Source organism: Pithys albifrons, chromosome 5, assembly GCF_047495875.1.
Source record: "Pithys albifrons albifrons isolate INPA30051 chromosome 5, PitAlb_v1, whole genome shotgun sequence".
NCBI lineage: Eukaryota > Metazoa > Chordata > Aves > Passeriformes > Thamnophilidae > Pithys > Pithys albifrons.
In genome coordinates, this window is record NC_092462.1 from 63,697,793 (window position 1) to 63,711,410 (window position 13,618).

The following is a 13,618-nucleotide window of genomic DNA, read 5'->3' on the forward strand; positions in this document are numbered from 1 at the left end:
ATATAATGTGCAATAAATACTGGCAAAATATGAAGTTTTTAAGGCAGAAAATGGTGATTTGTGTAATCTAACTTTTGTAGAAGCCCTATTGTTTTTGTTATGACTTAGTCAGGTCAAGGATGGAATTCAGGTTTGCTCCAGTCACGGTAAGAAAACCTCACAACAAATTTTGTGTGAGGTGTCCAAATAAAGCAGAGGCCCAGCTCTGATCTGCACCTGGCACAAACCTTTGGAAGAAGAGAACTGAGGGGAAGGTGTATTTTCAGACTGATAATTAAGGTGCTATGCTGGAAGGGAAAAGATGGGAATTCTAAGCTGTACAAACCAGAGAAAATATATGGGATCACAGCCCTGTGCCTTTTTCACTCTGAGTTTTCATTGTGAGGCTTCTTTATTCCCCTTGGAAACCCTTGCAGATCTTGCTGTGGTCACAGGAGCATGAGACCAATATACAAAACCTCAGGGTTTCTCTGCAAAGAGATTCCCCTTCTCCACTTCACTTCCTGCATGAGAGCAAATGATATGGGAGTGGGCCAGGACAGCAGCCTCTGGTGTATGCTGGGAAAGGAGAACATTACCCCTGGGTGCCTTTGGCAGGTGCATGTGCATGAGGCATCACGTCCCTCTCAGTGAACCACCAGAAGGGCTTTCTGTCTGTTACATGACAGTTGCCTCTTTGTAGTGGATTTTATAATTGAAGGTTTAAACAGTTAAACTGCTTTCTTAATGCATTGGTGGTTGCTAAGATACAATCTCTCAAATTCTGTAGCTCTTCCACTTGAAATACAGTACAGTGGCAAACAGGGCTTTCCTCTGACAGCTCGGGAGGGAGGGAGGTGACAGGGCACTTACCTTGTGCCACTGACCAAACTGCTCCTGGGGCTGGCCCAGGTGGCTGTGCTTGGCCCTGTGCTGGGAGCCACTGGGGGCTTACTGGGTTATGGACACTGGGTGTGGCCCCAGGAGGAGGCTGAAGGGAGGACGTGGAGAGTGACAGGATGTGGTGGAAGGAAAGGCAACACAGGGAGAACAGGCAGCACAGCGGGCTAGGAGGTGTGCTGGTAACACTGGGGACTGTGTAGAGGAAGCAAGGGAAATCTTTTTGTCCCCTGGTTTGGACAGCTTCAGGCTTCAATTGTCCTTCCTAAGCAAGAATCATCTTCTCTGCTCTATTGTAATGAAGAGTGGATCTCAGAATAATCTAGTTTTGGGAGAGGTTTGACAGACCTTGGGGTTAAGCTGTGCAAGGAGAGATTTCTTGCAGCTCTACAAAGTGGTAAGGAGATACAGATTTAAATGTAGCACTGGATTCCTCAACATTCATTAACAATATTACAATAGCAGATCAAAATAGCCCAATATTTTAAAAGGAAGCCTTACAAAATGTGTGGGGGAAGGTGGTATAAAATAGTGCAGTTTATCTCTCATTTCATTCTAAAGTAAGTCTTTACCTGTGAAGGTTGCAGAGAATATTTTGAACATGTTGACAGAGTGCAATTGATGCAGCAACATCTATCTGGGTTTGCAGATCAATAGTTGTGAGAAACAGAGTACAGCTGTTCATCTCAGAGAGGTGTTAGCAGAGATGTCAGAGGACAATAATTGAACCAGCAATGTTCTCCTCCCCACCTCTTCCACAAGTCAGTCCAAGACGTGCCTAAATTTACTGTGAGCACGGTCTCCTGTATTGCAAAGAGATTGCAATGCCAGTGTCTTTCCTATCTGAGGGGAAACCTCTGCTTCTTTCTGCATCTTCCCACTACAGTGAGAAGGAGCCTGGTCTAGAGCACCTGGCAGAACTGTTGGGGGTGTTCAAGCCTTGTCAATGGGCAAAGGAAGCAAGAACTTGCCAGGGCTGCGGTGTTGGCACAAGTTATTCACGGTTGGGTCCCACTGTTCTATTGACTGGGTAGCATTTATATTACAGATAAAGAATGGAAGAATATCAACCTCTTTTCTCCCAATCTGACACCCTAATTCCAATTTCAATTACTTATTTTTTATAATTTACAGCATTTTTTCCCACTCGAGTTGTTCCTTCTATTCAAGAAAAGATGATGAAGCCTCAGAAAGCGCTGACGGGGTTTCTGGAGTTCTCTGAGCTAAGTGCTCTTCTCCCTGGAGCACAGTCATAGTGCCATATTCACATAACCTATTGCCAGCTGAAGAATTTGGTCCTATATTTAATATTTTTGGGAGTCTGCTGAAATATCTTGGATGTGTGATTAGTACTAGTTTTAAACCAAGGAGTGGCCATCCAGAAAACCACCCTGCATACTTTGATAGAATCACTACTGTAGGGTTTACTCATTCTAGCAGGATGCCATAAAAAGAATGTATAGTTTCACTATGATCATTAAAATAATTGCTTAATGGAATTGCTGGTTTAAGGATCTTGTCCTTCTCATTGACTGTCTCCACCTGGCAAATGGCAAGACAAGTAATTACCTGTACCTTGCCTGGCATGTTCATGGCAGCTTTTATAGCTCAGGAAACTGAGGTAAAAGTTTACTCAGTCAGGGGCTCCACATGAAATGCTTTGTATTGTGGGCCAGATTTAAGATCTACAACTGCCTGGAGTTGTGCTCCCTTTCACGAGTTGTGCTCCCTTTCATGATCCTCATCCAAAGACAATGAGAAGGAAAATAAAGTTTTACTTCTAAGAAATGCTTTTTCATGGTGACCTCTGAAAGCAAACCTTTCCAGAATGCAGAGTGAAATGGCCTCTATACAATATCCAGACCATTCCATGCCTTCACAAAGCCTAAGTAAAATACCTTGTACCTACAAAATTAGGCGCACTCCAGTAATCCTGGTTCTACCACATGAGCAAGATATGTGAATTCATGCTCTAATTTTAGACTTAATACAATTTACTGAGAAAACTGAAAATTGAAAAGAATTCATATTGGGAGTGGGAGCAAATGGATAATAATAAAGTTACTAAAAATTGGATATAGAGGCGAATAATTCTTATACTTGCTCTCTCATCAGGGGCAACTACAGGCTCCAAGTGAAGGTTCCAGAGCAGATAACTCTGCCTGAAAGCAGGACGAGTGGCTGGGGCTGCAGCCTGGAGCAGGCAGCTCGTGCCAGGATCTCCCCACAGACCACACAGGGTTAAACTGCCGTATGCAGCTACTAAGTATTCGTGTGGAAATTGCAAAAGCTGAGAGTTAGCCATCTGGCTCCTGCTCCTACTGGGTATTTGGGGATGAAAAGGGAAACTGGAAAGGTAAATAGTGTATTGCTTGATGTGTTGATTTTCATCTGAGATTTCTCTCTTCAGTGCCTAGTCATATTTGTCCATCTAAATGAGAGGGATTGACTGTGTCTTCCCAAAAAGGGGGGGAAAAATTAGCATGTAAGCTCTGGGAGAGCTGTGCAAAGCCACACACTGCCTCATGCAACAGCTGAGGCAAATTTATTCTGGTCTGCATCCAGAGAAAGGTCTCAGCCTCTCAGTGTCTAACTTGTGTGTATTGGTGGGTGGCTTTGCACTCCCAGGGCACCACATAGAACAGGCAGGCAGGGTTACTTGGACTGAGATTCCAGAGAGCTGCTCCAGACCATGATTCCAGGGAGGGTCAGGCATCAGCCTGGGCTGGGAAGTGAATGCTTTGCTAGCATTTTGTGTGTGCCAAGCCAGCATCTTTTTGTCTGTTATTTTATTTTCCCCCATGGACAGAGTCGTGGGGGGAAAGCAGGATGCTGCTCTGCTGGTGGCATTCTGGTTTGTCACCTGGGCCAGCACTGTTCTCTTTTGGGAGGCAGGGCCTCAACACAACCCAGAGGTGCCCCACGATCTGCTGTGCTGGAAGGTCTTCAGCCTGGCCAGTGATGACTCAAATGCCACTTTCATACCCTGTGATTTTGTGTGTCAATCCATATTGCTCATGTCTCCTATTCCACCTGTAGGAGACCGAGACTCAAGTCTCCTGAAGTCTAGCTTGGGGTATGAGCTGAAGAAAAAGCTGCCCCAAGGACTGAACCCAGAGCATATCTCCAGCTCCGCTTCGGCTGTGCACTCTCCATCCCATACAACCTGACCCCACTCATGGTGCTGTGTTTACTTCTCTGCCTGCCACAACACATGAGGTTCCCAAGTGCTGTTCCCAGGCTCGTCCTCTGAGTCCCAATCCCTAACTCTTCCTCCATCATAAAAGGAACTAAACAATTCTTTCTTGCCTAGCTTAAAAATAAGCTGTGCCTTGAAGTCATCTATTTATGCCTTTTTTGGTTGTAGTTTTATTGAAAAAGCTGGTATTAACATATTTATATTTTTATTCAACAACAATTAGCTAATTTGTGCAACACAAAAAAATGCAGCCATGAACAACAGCTTTCAAAACAATCAGATTTACCAACTTTACCATCACTTACTCTACGCCACTGAAAGCTCAAACTAAAAAGAGAAAGGAAGTTGGAAACGTTCACAATGACGATGTTAACTTTCCATACATTCAAGAAACCAGGAAACTGATCTGTAGCAGTGATGTCAAAAACAGGAACGGAATACTGGTCTTTGAAAGGTTTCTATTTATTTTCTCTATAATCACTTAATGGTATTTTGGTTGGGTATTTAATTAGTTTTATAAAGCTCCAAAGATATATTTCTTTATTTAATTTTAACATGTTCTTTTTGGTACCCAAAGCTGTAACAGAGTAAGGTACTTCAAATTAAAAACAAAAAATTGTTGCATTAAGATCTGCTTTATAATAAGTTATCTATAGACTCTTACTTGAGACTGTTAAAAGCTAAATATATGTTTTACAGTATCTCTAGCTGTAAATGCCAATATGAGCTGATAGCAATTTTTTTTTCTTTTTGAGATGCAAAGGTTAATGGAGGGGGGCCAAAAGTCAAAGAAATTGTATGACACCCTTGAAGCAGAAGTTTGGCATTAACAAGTTTTCTATACAATTTACCACATTCTTAAACCTTTTTACAAGGAAAAGGAAAAGGCAATTTTGTTAAATTTCATTAGAATAAATATGTACATATACTGTCCATGCCTGCTACAGCATACAGTATTTTATAAACAAACATTCTTTGTTCCCTTTAGAATTACCTTACACATTTCATACCATATGTGTTTGGTGTGGCTGGAAACTGGTGCACATGCGTCTGTGCTTCTACACACAAAATATACAGCATTGGTCTAGAAAACTTCAGACAGATTCCAGGTGTTGTGTTGAGATGTCTTACAAAAGCTGTAGACTTTTTTATTTCTTGTAAGCAGGTTTTCACCCACCCTTCCCCCCAAACTGAAATATAAAAGCATGCAGATCCCTTCATCAGTACATTCTCCACTTACCAAGAAATCAGTGCATAATGGCTTAAAGACTTTTTTCTGAGAGGTTTTAATATGGGCAGATTAACAGGTCATGTGAGTCATGCTCTTTAATTCATGGTTTGAGCAGAAATCCTTTGGGATATTGAATTTTCTGCCAGAGCTATTAGGGGTGCAGCAGAACTTTCTTTTCCTGGATTAGGAGGGCTTCCTACCCACTGCACCATTCCTGTAGCATTCCTGCATGCACTACATTGTGTGTACTTTCCTTTTCCACTCACACCCACTAATCATTTTAGAACATAGACAGATCTAACGATATTTATGGGGAAGAAGGTTTGGTTTGGATTTTTCAATTTGTCATGTTTCTCCAGGAATAATTTTGTCTCCCAACAGTGGACTCATTTAGAAGCATTAAAATTCACTGAGCAGTGCTGCATCTCACAGTACCATTCTTTTCACAGTTACAGATACCAGGCACTGCCTGTATTCCCCAAGGCCAGGATTAACATAACCATTCTGCAACCACCAAACAGGGGGCTTCATCGAGTTACAGTGATGTAACTTTGGTCCCACTCAAGTTGGTCGTTGCCTTCAAGGACAGTCCTTCTAGCCAAGGTTTCCAGAACTCCAACCCTCGAATGGTAGGACGGGTTTGTGTGTTAACTGCCAGGCTGTGTCTGACTAGACAGTCCCTCTGGAGTGTCAGTGCCAAGTTTTTTATTAGGTCTCCACACAAAGAAGATACTTCTTACTGCTTTAAACAAAGAGCTCTAAGGATAATGAACTTCCTAAAATAAGCTGGCTGAGTAACTGTACCAGTCTGTCACTTATTCACTTGGGAAGGTGAAGCACAAAGCAATGTGATAAATAAATAAATAAATATGAGGGAGTTGTAAAAATGGAATGGGATGGGTGAGATGGGGCAGCTTTTCGCCAGCAGGGATTCTGTTTCCAGCTATAACTGTCATGAGGCCACTCCAATGTGCCACATGCTCTAAAGGGACGTGGCTATTCTCTCAAATTGGCTCAGCTTAGTTGAAAGACAGGAAAACAGTACTGGAAAAAGAAAACCATCAAGAGATTGAGGCAAAAAGCTCTAACAATGTGGTAAAGGCTGTGGACTGCAAAAGTAGGCAGGGCACCAGAACAGCAAGGTCCTGCCAACCGGAGACCCTCAAAAGGATGGATGGGAGTTGAGCCTCAGCCCTCCTCAGGAACACTCCCAAAGTGAGTGAATACCCCTGTTTGTTTAAAGGAACCAATACAGACCACAGGACTGGATTTGCAGTCGTGCCTTTTACTCATACAGTTGCAGTGATGGAAAATAGTTGGCTTGCCACCAATAATGATACAGGCTGAGGTATGAAAGGATGCAACCTACAAATCCCACCACAGAAGCCACAATTTTTGTGAAGATCACATCCTTCTACAACTCTCAAGAGGCTGGTTTGTAAATATAGAGGGATATTGATAAATCTAGTGCATTTCTGAGTTCACTTTATCCTGAAATATGTACAGATTGTTTGTCGCTGCTATAGCAATGATGTTCTCAGTTGGGTGCCATGCTGTGTGCAAGATCTTCTTAGTAAAGTCCAAACTATCAACACTGATGTCATCTTTCCTCCGTTTGCCTCCGACGCAGACTCTCCGGGGCTTAAGAATAGCTCGTGGTTTGCTGCTCTCTCGGGAAGCCTCCAAGGTAACATCCCGCTTTGTATTTCGGTCAAACATTCGAAAAAAGTTGTTATATGCACCTGTCATTATCACACTGGGGAGAGAAAGAAAGAGAGCAAAAACCAAAGTTAAACAGCAGCTTGTGGGAAGCCTGCTAACATCACTGGGTCAGGACAGATGAGTCGAACCTTGGGATAAAATTGTCTTCTGGTTTCGGATAGGAAAGAATAATAAAAAAGGGGGTGCCCAGTATGCCCCCAAATGGTTTTTTTCTACCTTTACAATTTACTACAGTTACCCCAAAACATGCATCCTGAAGCATGTAGAAATGTAAGGACTCTGACATGAGACTGACCTCACAAGATAATAAAAGTAATATGCTTTTATTTATGTTATTTTTAATTATCCTCCAGCTTTTTATGAGCACTTAAAGCTTTTTTCTTTCTCCAGAGCTTTACCTTTAATGACAGATGAGTTTTACTATGATTCCAAAAGCAGTCTAAAAAATTTTTCCAAGTCTTTCAAACCTTTTCATAAACCAGTAAGATTTAGTACATAATTACATATTTTAATGAATATTTTGAAGAAAGATGTTTTGTAAGGTTCTGAAAAATCATACTGAATTCTTTCCAGAATAAATTCTTCTCCTTTCTGAAGCCACAGACCTTGGAAGTCCAGACACTATTAAAATTTGTATCTTCAACGCTTCACAGAAATACACACGTTGATAAACAGGATTCGGTCATCTCTTGTACAAAATTTCAATGAAACATAAGTCAGGATATATTTCTGGGTCTACGAGAAAGAGCCAGAAAACATACCTCGATCTGTATAAAAATTACACCATTAATCAGCTTGTAGTTTGAAATAATGGATTGCCAGTTGCTTCATTCCCCTAGTCCCTCGGGGAGGATATTTTGTCACTAACTTTAATGAATTCAGGATTTCATCCATGGCCCTCAGGTTATTGGATTAGCATAATCATGGGTTTCACAGCCTTGTTCAAAAGCTCATCCCCTGTGAACTTTTTGCACATGCGGAGCCATGGCCGTTCTCTACTCTTCAGTCTCAGCCCCAAAAATAGGGTGTTTGCCTTCTGAATTTCCATTCCGAAAGAGGGACTCCACCATAAACAGTCAGGTCTCCACAGGAAAAGCTGTAAAATTTTAAGACTCAGGCAATCAGGAACTATTTGTCTTTCTAGCTGAACCCAACAGAACATATTTCATGTGCTTTGCTTCAATAAACTTACCTGCATCTCAAATGATGGCTGCTTTAGCACTTTGCTGTTGGAGGGAATCTGCATGGAGCAGCAGACTGGCCAGGGAACCATGGCATATGGGAGAATATGGGAGAATTCAAAGGCATAAACCTTCCTCTCCACCTTACAGACCCTCACTGGCTGATTAGATTAGGCGATCCTGGATTCAGGAGCTGTCTTACCCTGTGTGCACAGCCTCAAGCCAGTGGTGCCCTGATCTCATTTGAGGCCATTAGGAGTGACTGTAATACAAATGAATAATATGCAGGGAAACACACAAATGTGAGCTGTGCATCTCCCTGCTCCTGCATTACAGCTCGTGCCTGACAGCAGCTCAGAGCTGCTGCAGGGCAGTGAGAGAGGGTGAACTGGGTTTGGAGGCTGTGAATCATGAGCTGAGGTGCCAGCTCCAGCCTGCTCCCATGTTTGTGATGGCACACTGGAGTTTGGTGACAGCTGATACCACTCTGAGCTTTGTGCAGCTCCTGAAGCGCCAATGGAAACTGCTGCAAATCCAATGGCGTAGCACCAAAGACACAGCACACCCTGCTCTCAACAACAGTCCTGGCCCTGTGGAGAGGGGCTGTCTCCCTGAGATCTGGAGGCAGCACAGCACCCCTCACTCTGCTGCTGAAACTGGGGATGCAGAGACACTTGCCCATGGGCAGCAGCATCCAGCCATGGTATGGAGCTCCTTGCTGCTCTCCAGGAGTGGCACCTGCCCCAGGGTTGTCTGCAGAGACATTTCCCTTACCCTGCCCAGCAGCAAAGGCCTGGCACAATCCTGCTGAGCAAGTCACAAGTTAACAGCCTCACAAACTAAAAAACAAGTCAGTGTGACAGAATGATGAAATGTATCCCAGAAGCTGCAGAAAGACTATTGATCAAGATTAGTGCCTATTTCAGAAACTGAACCAACAGTAGTAAATCAAATGTTTCACTCCTTCCAAATCACTATGTCTTGTCATTACAGCTCCTGCTGTAACGGTTATTCACAACATGAAAAAGTCGAGGTTATTTCATATCTCAGCACTAACATACACAATATGTGAGGCAAACAGCCCAGCTGTATATTTTCCCCAGGCAAAATTTTGAAACGGGTTCATAGTGCTGGGGCACCCTTGTGCCACAGGCTACAGAGCTGTGGCTCCCAGGGGAATGAGGAGCATCCCTCCTGATGAATGCAGGAACTGTCAGGGAAGCAGTTTTCATGCTGGCAGAGTACCAGTGCACCAAATGCGGAGAAAGATGTTTGTTAAGGATCTTATTTTAGGCGGTTTTACATGCAGTAAAACTGCCTTTACAGTCCATTTGCTTTTTAATTTCTTCAACTCTTACATATTTTTAGAAGTCTGCTTTCTTCAGTTGGATTTACTGCAGTTATTTTTTTTAACATATGCAGATGACTACTTTCCATGCTGGCCCTGTTTTTCTGCAGTTTAATGGCTCAGTAAAAAACAGCATTATGTAAATGAGAAAGTGCCCATTCTTATTCAAGGTCAAAACCACAGATGGATTATAACCTTACCTGCTGCTTAAAATAACAATAAAAGAGAGCGAAAACTAGATGTAAGCCTGGAATTTATTCCTGTTCAGGAAAATATAATGTACAATAATGGAGTCTGTGCAGTACAGAGATTTTTTTTAAATAAATATTAGGATATAAATTATAGCTCAGTATAGGAGGAGTCTGTTTTGTAATTCCAGACTCTGCTCTGCACAGCAGCGTTATGATACGGGCTTGCACAAGACCCTTTCAAGAGAGGCTGGTTCAAGAAACCGAAACAAGCTTCTGACTCAAAGGACTCCACACTTTTCACAGGTGTCTAAGGGAGACACCTTAGAAACCCGCTTTATTTAGAAAGCAGGTTTACAGGTTATGCTACACATGGTCAGAGGTACCATCATGTCAGCCCCACAGAGGTACTGAGGACGCAGAACATGCTCCAGTGAGGAGCATGGTACTGGTAGCTCAGGCTGGAGTAAAACTGCAGCCCCACTGCACCCAGCTCAACCCACCACAGCTACAGGCAGCATGATTACAAACAAACAAACAAGAAAAAGAAATTAAAAAGAAAAAAGGCAAAAAAGCAGGGAAACCCCCCAATGACTGCAATATGGCTATCACTACCTATGTATCACCCACTGGCAGCTCAGCCAGTGATCTGGAAGGGGAGACAACACCTGCAGGGCCTTGAATTTCACATAGCCCCACACTACCACTCCTGTGCTGCCCCATGAGGGCAACACATCTTCCTCTCCACACAGCACTGGCTCTGCAGAGCACCTGCAGTAGTTTGTGGTCCCCCTCTGTTTGTGCTGCTCCAAATTGTCTGGCAATTCAGGTCATGTGTGTCTGGAGTGACAACACAAAATGCTACTGATGCCTCCAGCCTGCACTGACACTGGGCATTTTTGATAATTAATGATGTAATCTGAGGTATCACACTGCCAACTTCAGTACCCCTCACACAGGGCCACTGTGGCCCAAAGTCTTCTCTGTTACTTACTTTTTTCTTAGAGAAGGTAAAAGAGGAAAGGGAAGACTCCAGTGCAGACCAATCCTACTTTTATTAATTGACTTTTCTTCTCATCCCCTTCCTACTCACCATTCTGTTCTCTTTGTTCACCTCCAAGGCTAAATATGGCCTTTAACCACACTTTCCAGATACATTTTGCTTTCCCCTTCTCTTCCTTCTTCCCTCTCCTTTTTCCATTTCCATCTATCCTTCTCTACAATTAAAACAAACAAACAAACAAACAAATCCCCTTATCTCCTTCTCTCTTCCTTTTTCACTCCTCTCATGTCTTTGTTTTACTTCTGGTGACCTCACTGCTCACCCTTTCATGGTGATCTCCTGATACCTGCAGTCTCACAGACAATTTGCTTGGCTCTCAAGCTTTTTTGGACTTGCATCCTTGCCTTCTTTGGGCTGGAGGCTGGAGAAATAGCTGGTGGGTGGGTCTCCTCTCTCATCACAAACAAATGACACATTTTTGTGCTCCTGAATGCAGCAGGAATTTGATAGTGCAGGTTGTGACACCAGAGATGTGAGGATTCTGGGAGACTGCAGGCCTAGGCTGGTCATCTACCAGCTTGCCATGGGATGCAGGGAAAAAGCATTGCTGGGTGTCTGTTCTATAGGAATTTTTATTCTTGACAAGAGCACACCCATGTGTGCAATCTGCTTTTCAGCTGGGCAATAACAACACAGACCTTGATGAGCTTTCAGCAAATCGCCAGGAACTAAAGCCCATTTAGGCAGGTGAGAGAGTTTCAAAATTAGAAGAACATTAACTGTACAGCTTCCCTTTGATTCAGGCTTCTTCACACTGTACCATGCTGACCTGGTAGGCAGCAAGAATTCAGATAAGGTTGTTTCTTCTAAAAGCCAATTTTTAATCTGTGAAATTGTCGGAAGCAAAGGATCTGAAAAGAAAAGTTGTTCCTGCTTGCATCGTAACTGATACTCAACACTAAAGGAGCAAATATTTACCTATGGATAAGGATTTTATTTTGTATGACAGAGTACTGTACCACTGATGTTTAATTTAGAGCCAGAGTTTTAAGGTGTACAAAAGCACTCTTTCTAATGGCTGATGGCTTCAGCACCGTAATACTTTAAAATATCTGACTCTCAGTATTTTTTTTCCAGTAATGACTCCTTGTTAAATGAAATGCTTCATTATGTGATTTTCCTCTCTAAAGTTCAGCTTCTCTTGGAAGGTCAACAATCTCTCTACTTCACCAACCTCAAGGGTATTGGAATAGAATTCTATCATTTGTACGAAACTGCAATGAGATCTTCCACAGTATTTTTCAGGCAATGAGATTTCATCAAACTCATCAGTCACTAAAAATTGGTGTATCTCTGTCTTTCTCAGATCTGTTATTCCCATACTTCGACCTCTTAAATGTCACCCATGTTGCAGCCATTCTTGCACACAACAGTCTTTATCAAAATTGCTCTATTCAGCTGCCTTCCTGGATGTCAGAGTTTGTCATGAAGCTCTGGGAACATCAGCTGGAATTCAGCCTTGCTTAAAAACCAAACCATTACTTGTTTCACATTGTTTTATGCCAGTTCTCTTGTTTAGTTTTATTTTTAAGACTATTTCATAATATATTTGTGCTCTAGCTTAATCTTCCTGGATGCATAGAAATTTTTATCCTGTGCACATTTTTATTGGCTGAAGAAGTGCAGCTCATGTCATAGTTTCCCTCCTTCACTCTTGTTCAAGAGACCATGGAAGGATGGTGTGACAAGACTAAGACTGGGCAGGGCTTCAAGGACTGGTACACACCAGGCTTGATAGAAGAATGAAAACAGCCCAGCTGGCATGCCCCTCACTGCAGATGTGGCAGCAGAACATCATTCCCTGAGGCAGGAGAGGCAGGGCTTGGACTTCAAGCAGATGTGAGGGGAGGAGATTTAGAGAGCAGCTCCTACCAAAACCTGCCTCAACACTTGATGACCTCAGCAAAGGAGTCCCTCAAAGCACCTAGCATAAAAAGGGACCATTTCTTTAACCTGAAACTGTCTCCCAATTGCATTTTGAGCCTCTAAATTTGCAAGATTTCACTACCACATGTACCAGTGCAGAACAGCACATTTGCATCCTTCCAGGATTGCCATGCAAGGTCCATCATATCTGGTTTCATGACAAGCTGACTTAATGAGAAAAACAGATTGATTCCAGGAAAAATCTTCAAAAACATTTTTCACAGGAATAAAAAAAGAGATTTATTTTAGAACAGAGAAAGGAGGAAGCACCACTGCAAGCAATAAGGACCTGCTGAAATATTGGGGAATTTTCCTTTACACTGTGCTGTGTAAAGCCATTGTCTCCCCATAACAAAGAAGGAATTTATTTAAACCTGCTGGGGAGTATGCTGATGGGAAAACTTGAGACACTGGATTCAGGGTTGTGGCACTCCAGTACATCTGGCTAACATAAGACTGGGAGTAAGAACAAGGGATCCTTAAGTACTTCCAAGCTAGTATTTGACATGCTGAGCCTTGAGAACAAAATGATGTCTTCTAGCTCTCCACCATAGAATGTGCTGCCAGACAGGAATAGACTGTTAACATCGCATCCAATGGGATCTGCCAATGCTGCCTGATTAGAGTGAAGGTTGATGGATTATTCTGGGGAATGAATGACAGTTCAGTAGGAAAGGACTGACTGAACAGCTGTATGTGACTTCACTCATCTGCTTACAGCGTATCACCATGATGGTATTCAGAAGACTGCCTGGAAGGGTCCCATACAACCACTCATTTGAAATCTTTTAAAAAAAATAATAGAAACTAAGGTATTCACTTACTACCTTGTGGAATTACTATTTTATTTTTTTCTTTGCCTTTACTGGCTTCTTTACCTC

At 42.6% G+C, this 13,618-nt stretch overlaps 1 protein-coding gene across 4 annotated transcripts in view; it reads right to left on the reverse strand.

Annotated features, from left to right (window-relative positions):
• Positions 1–4,266: 4,266 nt before the first annotated feature.
• The window catches only part of PPP2R2C (protein phosphatase 2 regulatory subunit Bgamma), a 193,924-nt gene continuing 184,572 nt past the window's right edge, over positions 4,267–13,618 (reverse strand). For all 4 annotated transcript variants that reach the window (XM_071556837.1, XM_071556838.1, XM_071556840.1 and 1 more), the window contains one exon: positions 4,267–7,065. In XM_071556837.1, coding sequence (XP_071412938.1) covers positions 6,774–7,065 — 292 coding nt within the window. In that variant the 3' untranslated portion in view covers positions 4,267–6,773. The remainder of the gene's footprint in view (positions 7,066–13,618) is intronic.